This window comes from Schistocerca cancellata, chromosome 11 (assembly GCF_023864275.1).
Source record: "Schistocerca cancellata isolate TAMUIC-IGC-003103 chromosome 11, iqSchCanc2.1, whole genome shotgun sequence".
In the NCBI taxonomy this organism is placed as follows: domain Eukaryota; kingdom Metazoa; phylum Arthropoda; class Insecta; order Orthoptera; family Acrididae; genus Schistocerca; species Schistocerca cancellata.
Window position 1 is genome coordinate 60,982,118 of NC_064636.1, and position 21,527 is coordinate 61,003,644.

Genomic DNA, 21,527 nt, shown 5'->3' on the forward strand with positions numbered 1-21,527 from the left:
ACAACAGCCTGAGGCGACACCAACTGACCATGGCTCACTAAGGGCATCATAGCTTCCTGTCAGAGAAAAAGACAACTCTACGTAGCATCAAAGACTTCTAACAACCCTGCTCAGCTACAACATTATAAACTCTACTGTAAAATTCTTGCCAAAGTAATTAAAAACTCAAAGTATGTGTATAGCATCTTAAATTACTAATTCTGAAAATAAAATTAAAACAATCTGGAATGTGATAGAGAGAGAAACAGGGACTGTAAACTACACCAAAGACAAAAATATTGTTTTAACTGTTGACAACACAGAGATAACTAATAGTGAGGAAATTGTTGAAATCTTTAACCAACATTTTTTAACTGTCCCAACACAGATAGGTTGCCATGGTTCTGTAGATAAAGCTGCCTGTATAATGAAAAATAATTTTCCAGAACCTTTCAGTCAAATAAGTGTGCCTCCCATTACTGCCAATGAAATCAAAAAAATCATACAGTCTTTGAAAAATAAACATTCTGCTGGTATCGACGATATTTCAAGCAAGCTGTTGAAGGCTTGCTGTAGTGAAGTGACCGAAGGTTTGGCTCACATCTGCAACACATCCATGCAACAAGGAGTGTTTCCAGACAGAATGAAATACGCTGTTGTCAGGCCCCTGTACAAAGCAGGGGATGCTACAAATGTGTCAAACTATCGCCCTATCTCTCTATTAACAACATTTTCAAAAGTCCTAGAAAAAGCTCTGTACAACAGGATTGTGGCACACCTTGGTGACCTGAACATCATTAACAGTCAGCAGTTTGGTTTTCAAAAGGAAGTTTCAATAGATAACGCAATTTTCTCATTCACAAATGATGTTCTAAAGTCTATAAACAGAAAGAGGCTGCCAATTGGTGTCTTATGCGACCCATCAAAGGCGTTCGACTGTGTAGATCACCAGATACTCCTCAAGAAGGCCTGTCATTATGGAATTACAGGACCTGTAGGGAACTGGTTAAAATCGTACCTCGAAAATAGGAAGCAGAAGATTATTCTAGACGTTTCAGATAGTGTATCACAATATATAGTGGACTCTGAGTGGGGAATTGTGGAGCAGGGAGTGCCACAGGCCTCAGTGCTTGGGCCCTTGCTGTTCCTCATGTATGTTAATGACCTGCCTTTATCCATCAATAAGCAGTGTAAATTTACAATGTTCGCTGATGATACGAGCATTGTGGTGGATAATGTGTCAACTCCTGACTTAGAATCCGAGGTCAATGATATCCTTGAAGAAGTTCTGGGTTGGTTTAGTATTAACTCCCTTTCAATAAACCTGAAAAAAACCAATTTTATCCAGTTCCAGACAACCCACAAAAACCCAAAAGAAATAGTTATCACACAGAATGATCAGATGATAAAGCAAGTGTACTTATCAAAATTCCTAGGCGTATACGTGGACAGTAGGCTGAACTGGGAACATCACGTTCTACAAACACTAAAACGGCAGACGTCGGCAACATTTGCTTTACGAATTTTGTCATGCTTCAATGACATTACCATCTCAAAGTCAGCTTACTTTGGCTATTTTCATTCAGTCATGTGTTATGGCATCATCTTCTGGGGCAATACACCTGCCGCAAAGAAAATCCTCACAGCACAAAAAAGAGCAATAAGAATCATTTGTGGTGTACCCCCACGAACCTCATGTCGAAATCTTTTTAAACAACTTACTGACAGCAACATCTCAGTACATATACTCACTGATGTGCTTCATAATAAATAACCCCACTCTGTATGAAACGAATTGCCTACATCATGAACATAACACCAGAAGAAAAGAGGATTTCCACTGTGAGTTAAAGAACTTGACACTTATTCAGAAAGGGGTAAAGTACGCTGGAACAAAATTTTCAATTCCCTACCCAACAGCATCAAAAGTATAAGGAGTAGTACATCAGTATTTAAACGTAGCTTGAAAAATTATTTACTTGAGACCTCACTTTATTCACTAGAGGAATTCTTTCAGAGAAATAAGTAAAACCCAGATTGGAAAGAGGTTTTTAAATTTTTTGACACTGTTTACTGTTAAACTAATGTAATAATGCCCTAATGTAAAAATTCCTGTTTTTCTCATTTCCATTTTTGGGTCACTTTTAAATCCAAAGTGGGAAGTTTTGATTACTGTTCAAGTTTAAAATACACTCCTGGAAATGGAAAAAAGAACACATTGACACCGGTGTGTCAGACCCACCATACTTGCTCCGGACACTGCGAGAGGGCTGTACAAGCAATGATCACACGCACGGCACAGCGGACACACCAGGAACCGCGGTGTTGGCTGTCGAATGGCGCTAGCTGCGCAGCATTTGTGCACCGCCGCCGTCAGTGTCAGCCAGTTTGCCGTGGCATACGGAGCTCCATCGCAGTCTTTAACACTGGTAGCATGCCGCGACAGCGTGGACGTGAACCGTATGTGCAGTTGACGGACTTTGAGCGAGGGCGTATAGTGGGCATGCGGGAGGCCGGGTGGACGTACCGCCGAATTGCTCAACACGTGGGGCATGAGGTCTCCACAGTACATCGATGTTGTCGCCAGTGGTCGGCGGAAGGTGCACGTGCCCGTCGACCTGGGACCGGACCGCAGCGACGCACGGATGCACGCCAAGACCGTAGGATCTTACGCAGTGCCGTAGGGGACCGCACCGCCACTTCCCAGCAAATTAGGGACACTGTTGCTCCTGGGGTATCGGCGAGGACCATTCGCAACCGTCTCCATGAAGCTGGGCTACGGTCCCGCACACCGTTAGGCCGTCTTCCGCTCACGCCCCAACATCGTGCAGCCCGCCTTCAGTGGTGTCGCGACAGGCGTGAATGGAGGGACGAATGGAGACGTGTCGTCTTCAGCGATGAGAGGCGCTTGGTGCCAATGATGGTCGTATGCGTGTTTGGCGCCGTGCAGGTGAGCGCCACAATCAGGACTGCATACGACCGAGGCACACAGGGCCAACACCCGGCATCATGGTGTGGGGAGCGATCTCCTACACTGGCCGTACACCACTGGTGATTGTCGAGGGGACACTGAATAGTGCACGGTACATCCAAACCGTCATCGAACCCATCGTTCTACCATTCCTAGACCGGCAAGGGAACTTGCTGTTCCAACAGGACAATGCACGTCCGCATGTATCCCGTGCCACCCAACCTGCTCTAGAAGGTGTAAGTCAACTACCCTGGCCAGCAAGATCTCCGGATCTGTCCCCCATTGAGCATGTTTGGGACTGGATGAAGCGTCGTCTCACGCGGTCTGCACGTCCAGTACGAACGCTGGTCCAACTGAGGCGCTAGGTGGAAATGGCATGGCAAGCCGTTCCACAGGACTACATCCAGCATCTCTACGATCGTCTCCATGGGAGAATAGCAGCCTGCATTGCTGCGAAAGGTGGATATACACTGTACTAGTGCCGACATTGTGCATGCTCTGTTGCCTGTGTCTATGTGCCTGTGGTTCTGTCAGTGTGATCATGTGATGTATCTGACCCCAGGAATGTCTCAATAAAGTTTCCCCTTCCTGGGACAATGAATTCACGGTGTTCTTATTTCAATTTCCAGGAGTGTAGATGCAATAATGCCCTAAATATGAAAATGCTATCTTCACATTTATGTTGATTAGTTTTTAAGCTAATAAGTATGACTTTTGTGCACTGTTATTAATACTATAACAGTGTCTTTATTCTATGTATTTTATTATGTACATTGACATGTTCCACATCTGAGTGACTTGCTCACATGTACAGATCTATGGAACAAGTATATAAATAAATAAATAAATAAACCTACTGCTCCTGAGACGGTGGCGTGACATTGCCGCGAGGAAACGTTGCAGCTTCGCCAAACAAAAGACACTTCACTATTACTTGTCTACATAAATAATTATTGTTATTCTGCCAATGCAAATGCATGTGTAAATACTTTTATTTTAATAAAGTTCATATTTTGAGCTGTATTACTTACAATATCACAATATTTCATTTTCCCATTTAAATTTCAATAGTCCAAGTTTTCGATAGTTCGAGCTGGTTCCGGTCCCGTTCACCTCGAACTATCTAGACTCTACTGTACTTCAATTTCACATATGTGAACTATGAAAATGTTACCGACTGAAAGTTCTTTTCATATGAGTGATAATGCCCTGCTGTGGTAGGGAAAAGAAAGGAACCAATGCAAAAATGCTCCTATTGGAGCACAAAAAAGGCAAGTATACTGCTGTTTAGAAGACTGACTGAAAAGTGGGGTACCAGCTGCCTCATTCTACCTTGCTCAGCACCTTTAAAAATTTTGCCATGCAAACATATTTGTACTTTTTTATGCTGAGAGAGGAGGAGACAATGACAGTGTAAGTGAAATAAAGAGAAGGAGAAAGTGGAAGTGGTAGAGAGTGTTTAACATCCCGTCGACAACGAGGTCATTAGAGACGGAGCACAGGCTCGGATTAGGGAGGGATGGGGAAGGAAATTGGCCGTGCCCTTTCAAAGGAACCATCCTGGCATTTGCCTGAAATGATTTAGGGAAATCACGGAAAATCTAAATCAGAATGGCCGGACAAGGGTTTGATCCGTCATCCTCCTAAATGCGAATTGGCCGAAAGCCCGTGATAATGAGAGGCAGAGTCTATGACAGTGGCAATGAGAGAGAGAGAGAGAGAGAGAGAGAGAGAGAGAGAGAGAGAGAGTGAGGGTGAGATGAGGCAGCAGCAGAAGGAAGGAATGAATGAGGCAGTAGCATATGAGAGACCAAGAGAAAGGCAGTGACAGTGAGAGTAGTCAGTAGTAGTAGTAGTAGTAGTAGTAGTAGGAGGACAGAACGAACAAGACAGTGGTTGTGACAAAGGAGACAATGAGAGAGGGACACAAGGAGACAATGACAATGAGATGGGACGAACGAGTGAATGAGAATGGGAAAGTGGGATCAAACTGATACGAGCGATTTACAGCGACGGACTAATGGCTGTGCGTAAGTCATGTGAGGAATTGCTTACAAAACAGCCTTATCCCTTCAAAATACTCACCCTTACAACAAATACATTTGTCCCACCAGTGCTTCCACTGTTCGAAACATGTTATGCAGTAATCTTTACAAACGCCGACAGTGCCTTGCTCGTTTTTTTTTTTTTTCCTAGACTTCTCCAATGTTTTGAAATCGGTGTCCTTTAGTGTCCCTTTTCGTGCACGGAAATAAGATAAAGTCATTCGGAGCCTGGACAGGGGAGTAACGTGCATGGGGCTGCAGAACTGTACCACTGTTAGAGACCCGAACAATTTGAAACAGCTAACGCAGAACAGGGAATCAGCGATCATAAAGTGGTTACCATCGATGATTTCGATGATTGATTGTAAGAGATGGAAAAGAGCCACCGTGGTACAACAACAGAGTTAGAAAACTGCTGCGGAAGCAAAGGGAACTTCACAGCAAACATAAACATACCCAAAGCCTTGCAGATAAACAAAAATTACGCAAAGTGAAATGTAATGTGAGGAGGGCTATGCAGAGGCATTCAATGAATTCAACAGTAAAGTTCTATGTACTGACATCGCAAAAAATCCTAAGAAATTTTGGTCTTATGTAAAAGCGGTAGGTGGATCAAAACAAAATGTCCAGACGCTCTGTGACCAAAATGGTACTGAAACAGGGGATGACAGGCTAATAGAGTACGCGAAGGAACTTGCCCCCCTTCTTGCAGTGGTGTACCATAGGTCTCTAGAAGAGCGTAGCGTTCCAAAGGATTGGGAAAGGGCACAGGTCATCCCCATTTTTAAGAAGGAACGTCGAACAGATGTGCAGAACTATAGACCTATATCTCTAACGTCGATCAGTTGTAGAATTTTGGAACACGTATTATGTTCGAGTATAAGGACTTTTCTTGAGACTAGACATTTTCTCTGTAGGAATCAGCATGGGTTTCGAAAAAGACGATCGTGTGAAACCCAGCTCGCGCTATTCGTCCACGAGACTCAGAGGGCCATAGACACAGGTTCACAGGTAGATGCTGTGTTTCTCGACTTCCGCACGGCGTTCGATACAGTTCCCCACAGTCGTTTAATGAACAAAGTAAGAGCATATGGACTATCAGACCAATTGTGTGATTGGATTGAAGAGTTCCTAGATAACAGAACGCAGCATGTCATTCTCAATGGAGAGACGTCTTCCAAAGTAAGTGTGATTTCAGGTGAGCCACAGGGGACTGTCGTAACACCATTGCTATTCACAATACACATAAATGATCTTGTGGATAACATCGGAAGTTCACTGAGGCTTTTTGCAGATGATGCTGTGGTATATTGAGAGGTTGTAACAATGGAAGATTGTATTGAAATGCAGGAGGATCTGCAACGAATTGATGCATGGTGCAGGGAATGGCAACTGAATCTCAATGTAGACAAGTGTAATGTGCTGTGAATACATACAAAGAAAGACCATTTATCATTTAGCTACAATATAGCAGGTCAGAAACTGGAAGCAGTTAATTCCATAAATTATCTGGGAGTAGGCATTAGAGGTGATTTAAAATGGAATGATCATATAAAGTTGATCATCAGTAAAGCAGATGCCAGACTGAGATTCATTGGAAGAATCCTGAGGAAATGCAATCCAAAAACAAAGGAAGTACGTTGCAGTACACTTGTTCGCCCACTGCTTGAATATTGCTCACCAGTGTGGGATCCATACCAGATGGGGTTGGTAGAAGAGATAGAGAAGATCCAATGGAGAGCAGCATGCTTCATTACAGGATCATTTAGTAATCACAAAAGCGTTACGGAGATGATAGATAAACTCCAGTGGAAGACTTTGCCAGAGAGATGCTCAGTAGCTCAGTACAGGCTTTTGTTGAAGTTTATTGAACATACCTTCACCGAGGAGTCAAGCAGTTTATTTCTCCCTCCTACGTATATCTCGCGAAGAGACCATGAGGATAAAATCAGAGAGATTAGAGCCCACACAGAGGCATACCGACAATCTATCTTTCCACGAACAATACGAGACTGGAATAGAAGGGAGAACCGATAGAGATACTCAAAGCACCCTCCGCCACACACCGTCAGGTGGCTTGCGAAGTATGGATGTAGATGTAGATGTAGATGTAGATTGTTAGCCAAAAACTGTCGAACAGAGATGGCTGTGTGTGCAGGTGGGTTGCTGTGGTGGAAGAATCAGTCTCCTGTCTGCCACACATGGGATCATTTTTGACAAACACTGTTGCACAAACTTCTTAAAACTTTCAAATAAAAGGTTTGATTGATGGTATGACTTGGGGAACAAACTCTGAATGAACTATGCCTTTGGCATCAAAAAAGCAAATCAGCACTGTTTTGATGTTCGATTTGACTTGAAGACATTTTTTTGGTCGGTGTGACGACGGGGGCGAGGTGGGGGGGGGGGACACCACAAAGTATCAAATCACAAGACCTGGGTGGCCAATTCAAAATGTGTTACACGTTGCGCCATGGTGTTGAAATCAACCAACACTTCCATGATCCACTTCAGATCACAGAAGCTGTCTTAACATATTGCAGTAGTATCCACTGTCCACTGTTAATGCCACTTTTGAAAAGTACGGCCCAATTATGCCCCCAGCCCAAATGCCACACTACACATTCACTTGTTGTTGGTCCAATGGCTTCTTCATAACTACTCTAAAGTTTTCTGTGCCTCAATTCCTGCATTTTTGGTTGTTCGCTATGCCAGTCAAAAGAAAGTGCACCTTACCAGAAAACATTATTTTCTTTAGTGAATTGTCATTCTTTGTTTTGCTAGCACACCACAGGTGAATGCTCAGTGCCTTTTTTTGTGATCATTTGACTTCAGTTACCATGTCAGCTAGAAGCTAGATTAAGAAAAGGCAAACTTACGTTTCTAGCATTTGTAGACTTAGAGAAAGCTTTTGACAATATTGACTGGAATACTCTCTTTCAAATTCTGAAGGTGGCAGGGGTAAAATACAGGGAGCAAAAAGCTATTTACAATTTGTACAGAAACCAGATGGCAGTTATAAGAGTCGAGGGGCATGAAAGGGAAGCAGTGGCTGGGAAGGCAGTGAGACAGGGTTGCAGCCTCTTCCCAATGTTATTCAATCTGTATATTGAGCAAGCAGTAAACGAAACAAAAGAAACATTCGGAGTAGGAATTAAAATTCATGGAGAAGGAATAAAAACTTTTGAGGTTCGCTGATGACATTGTAGTTCTGTCAGAGACAGCAAAGGACTTGGAAGAGCAGTTGAATGGAATGGACAGTGTCTTGAAAGGAGGGTATAAGATGAACATCAACAAAAGCAAAACGAGGACAATGGAATGTAGTCGAGTTAACTCGGGTGATGTTGAGGGAATTAGATTAGGAAATGAGACACTTAAAGTAGTAAATGAGTTTTGCTATTTGGGGAGCAAAATAACTGATGATGGTTGAAGTAGAGAGGGTATAAAATGTAGACTGGCAATGGCAAGGAAAGCGTTTCTGAAGAAGAGAAATTTGTTAACATCGAGTATAGATTTAAGTATCAGGAAGTCATTTCTGAAAGTATTTGTATGGAGTGTAGCCATGTATGGAAGTGAAACATGGACGATAAATAGTTTAGACAAGAAGAGAATAGAAGCTTGCGAAATGTGGTGCTACATAAGAATGCTGAAGATTAGGTGGGTAGATCATGTAACTAATGAGGAGGTATTGAATAGAATTGGGGAAAAGACGAGTTTGTGCCACAACTTGAATAGAAGAAGGGATCGGTTGGTAGGACATGTTCTGAGGCATCAAGGGATTACCAATTTAGTATTGGAGGGCAGCATGGAGGGTAAAAATCGTAGAGGGAGACCACGAGATGAATACACTAAGCAGATTCAGAAGGGTGTAGGTTGCGGTAGGTACTGGGAGATGAAGAAGCTTGCACAGGATAGGGTAGCATGGAGAGCTGCATCAAACCAGTCTCAGGACTGAAGACCACAACAACCATGTCAGCGGGATTTTATACTCCCAAAGCTGCAGGTCATCTTCCAGAATATGTTGCACACTGGTTCTGGGAATATCCAATTGTTGTGAACATCAGCGAATAGATTTTGCCTCACTTACATCAACACCATTATTCGCAATGGTGACATTTTCCACAGGAGTAATACGGGGATGCCCTGGTGACTTTAATTTCCAAAACCGAACTGGTGTTCTCAATGTTATCAACCATATTCAACTAATTCGGTGCATTATGTTAACCAAATATTCCGCAGAGTTTACAAACAGTCTCCCCACAACATTCGAGACATTTGTAGTTAAGATTTCGCTCCGACAACATGCCATTCCATTGTGAAACACTCCATTGCTGATGGCAAAGAAAACAGGTGAAAACTGTGCAATGTCCAGCACTCCCAACTTACTAGGACAGAAATAGTGAGCATTTCAAAAGTTGCTTTCTTTATGGGATAGCCTTTATTTATGCCCATCATTCATCTACAACACACCCACCAACTGGAATACTGGAACAATGACATACTGAATGAGACACTAAGAAATTTTGTGCCTGATTAATGTGTGTAAGGTAGACTTCCCTAAAATGGAGGAACAGAAAATAGCAGACCTTTAAAACAATTTTCTGTTGGATAACACCAATCGGATAATAGTGTTAGTCAGTCCATTAGGCTTACACGGATCATTTTATCACAAAATACTAAAGATAAAATTTCCGATGTATTTTGGATTATTAAACAAATATTGCATTGTCTCACACTTGCTTATCATATTTTCCAAAGTTTTTCAACAAATAAGCATCTGTCAACATATATCCAATTACATGTTTTAAACTGTTCTAAATGCAATTATGGTGGTCAGTGTGCTATAGCTATGAGAGCGAGAACCTGGCCCTAGCGGCGTACGGTGTGGTGACTTCGCTGCAGGGACGCCCCCTCTCCATCAAACGGTCGCTGCTGTTGCTCACGCACCGCGCGCAGAGGCCACTGTGCATCGCCACCTGCGGGTTCTTCACCCTCTCCAGGGAGTCCTTTGTTGCGGTGAGTAATTCGTGTGCATTTAGTCATTTGTTATTCATGCTCGACCCTGACAAACTGATATGGAGGCGGCAGATGTGAGACACAAATAATTCTTACCTTCATATAAAACACTTGTACACAATGCTCGTCATCAATAACCTCCCACAAACTTGTCTAGGTTAGTTAAGGTAGTATTCAGTACACGCAAAAATACAAAATTTCTTCCCTAATTCACAAACAGAACATGCTTAATTGATGTTACTATTATTAACTGCAGCATTGGCCCAAATATTAATATTGTTTGAGGGTCCATAGAAAATTTTTTTCACAAATTCTTGCACTTCGACTGCAGAAATTCTTGGGGAATTGTGTCCCTATGTGGCACACTGATTCTTCTTAACAAGAGAATAGTGTGGCTGTATACGAGGGCAGTTCAATAAGTAATGCAACACATTTTTTTCTGAAACAGGGGTTGTTTTATTCAGCATTGAAATACACCAGGTTATTCCCCAATCTTTTAGCTACACAACACTATTTTTCAACGTAATCTCCATTCAATGCTACGGCTTTACGCCACCTTGAAATGAGGGCCTGTATGCCTGCACGGACCCTTCCACTGGTCGATGTCGGAGCCAACGTCGTACTGCATCAATAACTTCTTCACCATCCGCGTAGTGCCTCCCACGGATTGCGTCCTTCATTGGGCCAAACATATGGAAATCCGACGGTGCGAGATCGGGGCTGTAGGGTGCATGAGGAAGAACAGTCCACTGAAGTTTTGTGAGCTCCTCTCGGGTGCGAAGACTTGTGTGAGGTCTTGCGTTGTCACGAAGAAGGAGAAGTTCGTTCAGATTTTTGTGCCTACGAACACGCTGAAGTCGTTTCTTCAATTTCTGAAGAGTAGCACAATACACTTCAGAGTTGATCGTTTGACCATGGGGAAGGACATCGAACAGAATAACTCCTTCAGCGTCCCAGAAGACTGTAACCGTGACTTTACCGGCTGAGGGTATGGCTTTAAACTTTTTCTTGGTAGGGGAGTGGGTGTGGCGCCACTCCATTGATTGCCGTTTTGTTTCAGGTTCGAAGTGATGAACCCATGTTTCATCGCCTGTAACAATCTTTGACAAGAAATTGTCACCCTCAGCCACATGACGAGCAAGCAATTCCGCACAGATGGTTCTCCTTTGCTCTTTATGGTGTTCGGTTAGACAACGAGGGACCCAGCGGGAACAAACCTTTGAATATCCCAACTGGTGAACAACTGTGACAGCACTACCAACAAAGATGTCAAGTTTAGCACTGAGTTGTTTGATGGTGATCCGTCGATCATCTCGAACGAGTGTGTTCGCACGCTCCGCCATTGCAGGAGTCACAGCTGTGCACGGCCGGCCCGCACGCTGGAGATCAGACAGTCTTGCTTGACCTTGCGGCGATGATGACACACGCTTTGCCCGACAACTCACCGTGCTTTTGTCCACTGCCAGATCACCGTAGACATTCTGCAAGCGCTATGAATATCTGAGATGCCCTGGTTTTCCGCCAAAAGAAACTCGATCACTGCCCGTTGTTTGCACACACATCCGTTACAGACGCCATTTTAACAGCTCCGTACAGCGCTGCCACCTGTCAGAAGTCAATGAAACTATACGAGACGAAGCGGGAATGTTTGAAAATATTCCACAAGAAATTTCCGGTTTTTTCAACCAAAATTGGCCGAGAAAAAAAATGTGTTGCATTACTTATTGAACTGTCCTCGTATATTCATGCTCTGTACCCTTTGAAAATATACCATGATATTTACTTTTGTTTATTTATTGCCATCCTACAATCAGGTGTACATGTCTGTGACAGGCTGTATTTTATGCGCGTGCGGGCACACTCACCTGCGCGAGTACGCGGGGTGGGAGTAGAGCGCGGGCACTGGCCGACCGGACTCTGCAGCCACGCAGTACAACCCGAACAGGTGTCGGTCGCAGCCCGCATTGTCGCGCGCCTCCGCCATCAGCCGGTCGTGCCTCGCCACCGCTTTCCTCAGCAGGTGCTCGCGCTCTGCATTCTGGAGAGGATAACAGGAAGAGAAAAAACAATTATAACTGGAACAGAGGCTGCTGCCGGGTTTGCCATATGGCTAAATGTCGCAGACCAGAAAATTTCTGTTTTGATAACAACTGAGCAAATTATGTGAAAATGGTGATTTTTAATAACATAATGAGGAAGTCAAACAAAATACTGTCATTTTATATTGAAATCTAGGGAACTATCTGTTGCTGCTTGGCATAACATTACAATAACAACAAGACAGGGAAAACTCCTTCCATAAACATTGCTTATTTACTCACAAACTCATTTCTGTCTCCTTCAGCCACCACTGTGTCTCAATAGAATGTCTCCCAGACCACCTTCTCTACCCAGCGGTTCCTACCCCTGTAACCGACCCAGCTGCAAAACCTGCCCCACGCATTGCCCCACAACCACCTACTCCAGCCCCACTACTGGTAAAACACACGCAATTCGAGGCAGGGCCACATGTGAAACAACACGTGTCATTTATCAGCTAACATGCATGCACTGTACAGCCTTTTACATCGGTATGACGACAACTAAACTGGCTGAGCACATGAACGGGCACAGACGAACTGTCTGCCTAGGAGATGTCGGATACCCAGTAGCGGAGCATGCCCTCCAGCATAATTCCAGGGACCTAGGAACCTGCTACATTGTACGTGCCATTTGGCTTCTCCCACCTGACATAAGTCCCTCTGAACTGCGGAGATGGGAACTTGCATTCCGACTCATCCTTTCATCCCACCATCCCCCTGGACTGAACCTACTTTAACCAACCTCACTCCTATTTACTCTTCAGTCTTCTCCTTTTTCCCTTTCCTCTTTAGCCACTCACATATCTTTTGATCCTATATAGTTGCGTTTATCTTTATACTCTATATCTCTTTACTTCTGTATGCATCCTCTTTGGTTTGAAGCTGGCACAGCACTTACAGTAGAATATCTTTGGCTTCCCTCTGACAACCATGCCTCCATCCTTGCTACCCTCCCTGTTTACCTTTCCCTCTTGCTTCATAACCTGGGTTGTGAGTAACTGAATCCACTTTCCCTTCTTCCCTTTTTCCCCCTCTTTCATCCCTGACGAAGAAACAAAGTTCCGAAAGGAAGGAACGTAAATTTTCTGTTCTGTTTTGTGTATCTATGGGCTGTACTGAGCTGAGCTAAGTACTGGCCAGCCCCTCTATCACTTTGTTAGTATTTGTTTCACATCTTTATATGAGATTTTCAATTAATCATTTTAATATAAAAGGTTTCTGTGATGCCATGTGCAGAATGAAATGTTGTGAAAAAGTTAATACCGCACAACAAGTAAAGACAGTCGTTATTAAATGCAGTATCAAATTGGAAATGTCGGAATACACACACCCCCAAAGTGTCTCCTTACACCGCTGCAACGAGAAAGTTACACATGTCCAAACACAGTGTTGTTTTGCTGTACTCTGGTGTGAAACTATCCTTCTGTAATGAACGAAGTGCTAAAGCACCACATCCACGTTGGCTGCGGGGACACTAATTGCTGCAGTCACTGCAGAAGCCTACTGCAGTGGCAACACTGCAGACAGACCAGCAATGCGGGTCGCCAACTCTGCTGCGAAGTCTGGCCGATGTAAGAGTGTTTAGAAGTGAGTGTACGGTTGATAACAAACATGTTCCTGCAGCCAACGTCCATCAGAGGGCACCGACCGACAGCGCAGGAAACAGGTGGGACGATCGACGAACTATTTCCTGGCGATCACACGTGTGCGAATAGTCCCGGAAATACCATTCTGCCTGGGGCTAGATAAGCCATCACCCAGCCATTCGGCGGGCAGTTCTCAACTCGCTGAGAGCGAAGAAGATTGGTCCGTCCAGCGGTGTGCCACCTCCACCGTCCACCCTCCCGCAACAATTAAGATACGTCGCTTCTGTCGTGTTAGGCGATCTACCAGCTGCTAACAGCTGACTTTGACATGGAACAGTTGTTCGGGTATAGAGTCAAAGGGAGCACTGATCATAGGAATTATCTGTTATTTTCTTGATCCACAGAAGAGATGCTTATTGTTTTTTTTTTTTTTTTTTGTTTTAAAGAGAGTGTTACTGTTGGTTTATTGTAGTTTCCTTAATTAAAAAAAAAAAAGTTGGCGAAATGGATCTTGCTCTGTAGATTTATCACTAATTGTTTCCAAAGTTAAGTATTTCCCATGCTCAAGTTTTAATATATTATTAACAATTTTGTGTGTGTGTGTGTGTTATTGTTGTATCTGCTTGACCTCCTCCTGAAATAGACTTGCTACAATACACCACGATTTGAAAAATAGAGGCTATCATTTCAGGTATGTGTTCCCCATATGTAAATAATATAAAAAGTCCATGATCACATGTGTCTGGTAATGTCCAAGACATGGCCTTCCCAACAGTGATATTCACTAGAAACTTTTTTTTTCTCAAAGGTAATTGCTTTTACAAAAGATTTCCAAATGTCCACCTCTTGTTTGAGTACAAACTTTAAACCAGTGCCTTACTGCACCAAGAACACAATCACGAATCCCAGGAGTGCTGTGTATTTTTCCTCAAAGCCTGCCACAATGCAATTCTGAAAGGTTTCTGTGTCAGGCTCTGGAGACAAATCCAGTGATGATTTTAAACAGACCCACGAGTGGAAATCGATAGGGTTCAAATCAGGTGAATGTGGAGGTCAAGCAATTGGAGCCACCTCTGCTGTTTCCGTCAATCGGGAAATATTTGATGCGAGTACCGGTGACCCGTACGGTCGATGTGAGCAGGAGCACCGCTGTGCAATAAGTAGGCTCGTTGACGAATGATCGCTGGAGTGTCTCCAGAAAGATGAGGTGTGGTGTTTTCCAGGAAGTTTGTGTATGACTGCACCGTAATCCTGTTTACAAGTACACGGTATCCAGCTAACCGATCCTCAATGATACTGGTCCACGTGCTGAGTGAGAACTGCAGTTGGTGATGAGATGCAACAACTACATGAGGGGTCTCCATGTGCCCATCTACGTCTACGTCTACATCTACATCTACATTTACACTCTGCAAATCACCGTGAGGTGCATGGCAGAGGATACGTCCCACCATACCAGTTATTAAGGTTTCTTGCTGTCCCATTTAAGTATGGAGTGTGGGAAGAATGATAGATGAGTACCTCAATGTGTGCAGCAATTATTCTAACCTTATCCTCCTTATCCCTATGTGAGGGATATGTAGGGGGTTGTACCCTGGAGTAATCATTTAAAGCAATTTCTTGAAACTTTGTTAGTAGACTTTCTCAGGCTAGTTTATGTCTGCCTTCATCAGTTTTCTAGTTCAGTTTCTCCAGTATCCCCAAAACACTCTCCCACAGAGTACACAAACCTGTGATTATTTGTGGTGCCATATCCTCTGTCAGTCCTATTTGGTACGGGGTCCCCACACTTGAACAATACTCCAGAACCAGTCGCAGAAGTGATTTGTAAGCGATCTCTTTTGTAGACTGATTGCACTTCCCAGCATTTTACCAATGAACCTAAGTCTACCAACGGGTTTACCCATGATTGAAACTGCGTCATCATTCCATTTCATATCCCTACAAAGTGTTACACCCAGGTATTTGTATGAGTTAGCTGATCCCAACAGTGCCTCACTGACATTATATTGATAGGATACTATGTTTTCCATTTTGTGAAGGGCAAAATTTCATATTTCTGAAAATACAGAGCAAGTTGCCAATCTGTGTACTACTTTGAAATCTTAAAAAAGATAATAATGCAGCTTCAGACAGTACTTTGTTATAGATAACTGCATTATTTGCAAAAAGCCTGGGGTTACTATTGACATTCTCTGCAAGGTCATAAATATACAACACGAACAGCAAGGGTCCCAGCACACTTCCCTGGGCCACACCTGAAGTTACTTCTACATCTGATGACGACTCTCCACCTGAGATAACATGCTGTGACGTTTCTATCACAGAGTCTTCAATGCAGTCACAAATTTCACTTGATGCCCCATACGATCATACTTTTGGCAATAAGCATAGGTGCAGTACTGAGTCAAATGTTTTCCAGGGATCAAGAAACATTGCCTCTACCTGGTTGCCTTGATCCAAAGCTCTCAGTTTCTCCATTATCTCCAAAACACTCTCCCACATACTACAGTATGTCATGCACTGCTAGTTGGGATTGAGGATACAAGATACCTTGTTATGTTTGAGCTGAGGTAGGAAAGTTGGGATTTGTAGCATACTGCTGCAAGAACCACTGACAGAACACGGCTTGTGCAAGGTAGCCTGCTGGTCCCAGAACCTCTACAAGTCCCAAATGACAGCATACCTCTGTGGCTCTCAAAGCAGTCTCCACACAGTAGCACGAGGAACATTCACTTGCAACTCTAACCTCCATGTACTGGGGCAAGTAGTTGTGTGCACATATTCCAGAATCACATCAGAAGCTTTACATCTCTGTCACTCCCTCTTCAATTGATGAAATGTAAAGTTTCCATGAGCAAACAGATGGCAATGGTGGCTTCAAATGCTTCCAATGTGGAAGACCGAGCGCATCACTGCCACGTGCCTTATTGTATGTGTAGACCACTTCTTCCTACTCCAGATCTGAGTACATATCGAACACATAACACGACACTCGGTTTACCCTTCACCTCGGAATTAGCTGCTGTGTTAATACCTTCTTTCACACTAACTACCTGCAAGACTAAAAATGAAATTATGTCATTCATTTTTGAAACACTCAATAAATACAGAGAGTATTCAAATGTACAGAACAGGAATTCTGTCACTAATGTATATTGCCTCCAAAGTTGTGTGACTCTGTAGAAGTTGCCTATAAAAAGCAATCTCTGAAGAAAATCGTTACTCACTCAATAGGTGTACATTACTTTATTACAAACAACCCATTACTGGCAGACAACAGAAAATTCTCAGGTATAAAATGACGCCAGTTACAAGCTGGCCACAAACTTTGACCCACTGGCTTATTATCTTATGTGCGAGTCTGATGCTTTCTTGCTCCCTACAGCTTTGGTGCAGTTGGTTTTTAGCAATGATGCTGATACATCTTGTCACTGTCTGACACAAATCCGGTAATTCCTGCTGCTTTTGTATCTAAGAACAGTCTGTCGTCTGATCACTGTAATATATTTCAGCCACCATAGGTGTGACATATCTACTTCTGTTAACTGTCATAGCATTATGTCACCTTTTCATGTTTATTTTTCTTGTCAGATATCCATTACTAATGTCCAGGCACTGACTTCAGTAATTTTATCTTGGTTGCTGTCCCATGTTATGTTGTCTTAAAATAAAAATGGAAAGTAGGAGATGCTATTGTATGAGGGTGTGTTGAAAAAGAGTGCCACCACTTTTTTTGTGTGTGTGAAAACTCTTCAAGTTCTTTAAAAATAAAACGAACTTTACTAAGAGTATAAATTTTCAGTCTACATGCAGTAGACTTCCATTAGTTCGGCTTCCAACGGTCAAGAACACGCAATGGCCCGGTACCATCCACGTTCAACTCGGAAGTGTCCACTACAGGTCTGCCACTCTTAGATGCAATCGGCAGTATTTGGAATCAATTGGAAACATTCTGACCTTACTCAGTTGATCTCACAGATCACACACAAGTTCAGTTCACTGTTTTGATTGCAATAGGTTTTCAACACACTTTCCTTGTAAACCAGGATTTGTATTCTAGTAGTAGTAATAGTAGTAGTAGCAGTTGTTATTGTTGTTGTTGTGGTTTTCAGTCCAGAGACTGGTTTGATGCAGTTCTCCATGCTACTCTATCCTGTGCAAGCTTCTTCATCTCCCAGTATCTACTGCAACCTACATCCTTCTGAATCTGCTTAGTGTATTCATCTCTTGGTCTCCCTCCACGATTTTTACCCTCCACACTGCCCTCCAATACTAAATTGATGATCCCTTGATGCCTCAGAATCGATACCTTCATCTAGTCAAGTTGTGCCCCAAAATTTCTCTTTTCCCCAATTCTATTCAGTTTCTATTCAGTATCTCCTCATTAGCTATGTGATCTACCAATCTAATCTTCAGCATTCTTCTGTAGCACCACATTTCGAAAGTTTCTATTATACTTTCAGAAACGACTTCCTGACACTTAAATCTTACTCGATGTTAACAAATTCCTCTTCTTCAGAAACGCTTTCCTTGCCATTGCCAGTCTACATTTTATATCCTCTCTACTTCGACCATCGTCAGTTATTTTGCTCCCCAAATAGCAAAACTCCTTTACTACTTTAAGTGTCTCATTTCCTAATCTAATTCCCTCAGCATCACCCAACTTAATTCGACTACACTCCATTATCCTCGTTTTGCTTCTGTTGATGTTCATCTCATATCCTCCTTTCAAGACACTGTCCATTGCGTTCAACTGCTTTTCCAAGTCCTTTGCTGTCTCTGACAGAATTACAATGTCATCGGCGAACCTCAAAGTTTTTATTTCTTCTCCGTGGATTTTAATATCTACTCCGAACTTTTCTTTTGTTTCCTTCACTGCTTGCTCAATATACAGATTGAATAACATTGGAGATAGGTTACAACCCTATCTCACTCCCTTCTCAACCTGCTTCCCTTTTCTGCCCCTGACTCTTGGAACTGCCATCTGGTTTCTGTACAAATTGTAAATAGCGTATTACAGTAGGGAACATAAATGTGAAAGTGACCTGTGGAAGTTTCACTGACATTTAAGAAGTGACTATGTCTTCAAAACAAAAACCTTCAAGTTCTGAACTAGGAGAGAAAAGTAGGCATGTAACTCTGACCATCAACTCGAAACTGGAAATCATCAAGCACATGGAGAGAGGTGATATTAGAAATATTTTGATGATTGAATTTAATATTGGTTCCTCAACCAGTTATGACATAAAAAACACAGAAAGATGAAGTAATGAAATTTGCTTCTGAATCAGTAGCAACTGAAACATTGCCTTCGAACAAACATTTAAAAAACTTAAACAATCAGATAGCAAATAGTACAAATGATTCAGAGCAGTATGCTCCAAAGGAAAGCTGGTAACAGGGCCAATAGGTACTGAAAAGACAAAGAAATTTAGACAAGATTTAGGTGTTGCAGAAAGCGAAAGCAGTTATTTTAATGGTTAGCTCAGAAACTTTAAGTTCTGCCATGGAATTCAAATACTTGATGAACAGGAGAAACACCATCACACTGAGACTCAGCAGAAAAATTCAAACACAAGTTTCAAGAAATAAATGCAGATAATATTGTATGAGCTGATCCAGATTTACAATTCCAATGAAACAGGCCTACTGTGGCAGTGGTTACCAACATCTACTACAGGTGGGGGAGGTGGAAAGGTGGCTCAAGGTTTCTTTTTTTATGTATAAAAAAAGCGCATGGATGAGCACCACTCTTTTCAAAATCTGATTCTTTTATCATTTTGTGCCTTAAGTCAAAGAAAGCCTCAAAGATTTTCATCTACCAGATGACGGGAAACCATCTTTCCTTTGGACGACTGTAAAGCAGATCTGCCACTAGTTGAGTTAGTTTCTGAAAAGATATTTGGTACCCTTCTCCCACAAAATGTTACTTACTGATTTAACCAATGGATAAAGAGGTAATCCAGAGCTCTTTTTTCATAGCCTGTTAAATGCCGATGTGATGTAACTGACTTAAAAAAAAAAAAAAGATTTATGTACAAGATTCTGTCTATGCTATTGCATTGTCTTGAGCTCAAGCACAAAAAGCTGCTTTACAACAGACCTGGACAAAATTTAAGCCAACTGCAAATACTACATTTTATTCAACACCACAGACTTTTGAGGATGAAAAACATCCTGAATCAGTGTCTGAAGTTTTGGATGTACTAAGAAGTATAGGCAACAACAATTCTTTGAAAAACGTATCTGAAGCTGAACTCACAGAGTGGATTCAAATGGATAGTGCCACAGTAGAATGTTTCACTTTGTTGATGGAATCACAGCCTCACCTCTGCTTGCACCACTTCACCAGTTTCAAAGTGAGGTTCTCGAAGGTGTTCTTTATGTTTTGGAAACAGATGAAAATGAGACGGGTCTGAGTCATGACCGTGCCGAGGACAATCGTCGACTGTGAACCCAAGGCGTCAGATTGTAGCAGATGTCACAGAACTCGTGTGTGGTCTGGCATTGTCACAGTGGAGGAGATGGCGTTCCGTGCATGATCAAGCTGTTCGAATCTGAAACTCAAGTACAGCACGCACATCAAAAAAACTTTTGCATCACCCCGGTTCCCAGAACTCCTGAAGATAGATACTGACTGTGGATATTGTATCACAGACACAGTCCCTTTGCCTGTTCAGAGATGTCACTAAACCTGCCCAAAGATGTAAACTACCATGCATGAGCAGCGCCTATTGGACAGAGGGTCTGACAGCCGATCAGTTCCAGTCATCCCACCAGGAAGGAGGTACACAGCTCATTTCGTCTTTACTTCAACCATGCCTAGACCATCAATACTGTCGTTCGATAATGTCCGCGCACTGTTACTTTGTGCCAGGAAGGGCTCTCAACAAGGAAAGTGTTCAGGCATCTATGAGTGAACCAAAGCAATGCTGTTCAGACATGGAGGAGATACAGAGAGAAAGGAACTGTCGATGACATGCCTCACTCAGGCTGCCCAATTGTTTCCAAAGTTAAGTATTTCCCATGCTCAAGTTTTAATATATTATTAACAATTTTGTGTGTGTGTGTGTTATTGTTGTATCTGCTTGACCTCCTCATGAATTAGACTTGCTACAATACACCACAATTTGAAAAATAGAGGCTATCATTTCAGGTATGTGTTCCCCATATGTAAATAATATAACAAGTCCATGATCGCATGTGTCTGGTAATGTGCAAGACATGGCCTTCACAACAGTGATATTCACTAGAAACTTTTTTTTTTCTCCAAGGTAATTGCTTTTACAAAAGATTTCCAAATGTCCACCTCTTGTTTGAGTACAAACTTTAAACCAGTGCCTTACTGCACCAAGAACACAATCACGAATCCCAGGAGTGCTGTGTATTTTTCCTCAAAGCCTGCCACAATGACTGGGATAGATTGAAAATGGCTGTTTATGGACGACGTGACCCACCAACCATTCTGAACGATCTACGCCAAATTGCGGTTGAGGAGTGGGACAATCTGGACCAACAGTGCCTTGATGAGCTTGTGGATAGTATGCCACGACGAGTACAGGCATGCATCAATGAAAGAGGATGTGCTACTGGGTATTAGAGGTACCGGTGTATACAGCAGTCTGGACCAACACCTTTGAAGGTCTCGCTGTGTGGTGGTACATCATGCAATGTGCAGTTTTCGTGAGCAATAAAAAGGGTGGAAATCATGTTTATGTTGATCTCTATTCCGATTTTCTGTACAGGTTCTGGAACTCTTGAAAGGGAGGTGATGTAAAACTTTTTTTGATGTTTGTATATTCATTACACACTGCCACATTACACATTACAATTTGAAGCCCTCGAG

At 42.6% G+C, this 21,527-nt stretch overlaps 1 protein-coding gene across 3 annotated transcripts in view; it reads right to left on the minus strand.

Moving 5' to 3' along the window:
- LOC126108811 (peroxisomal carnitine O-octanoyltransferase) overlaps nt 1-21,527 on the minus strand; it is a 234,135-nt gene that overhangs the window by 36,312 nt on the left and 176,296 nt on the right. For all 3 annotated transcript variants that reach the window (XM_049914177.1, XM_049914175.1, XM_049914176.1), the window contains exon 11: nt 11,877-12,049. In XM_049914177.1, coding sequence (XP_049770134.1) covers nt 11,877-12,049 — 173 coding nt within the window. The remainder of the gene's footprint in view (nt 1-11,876; nt 12,050-21,527) is intronic.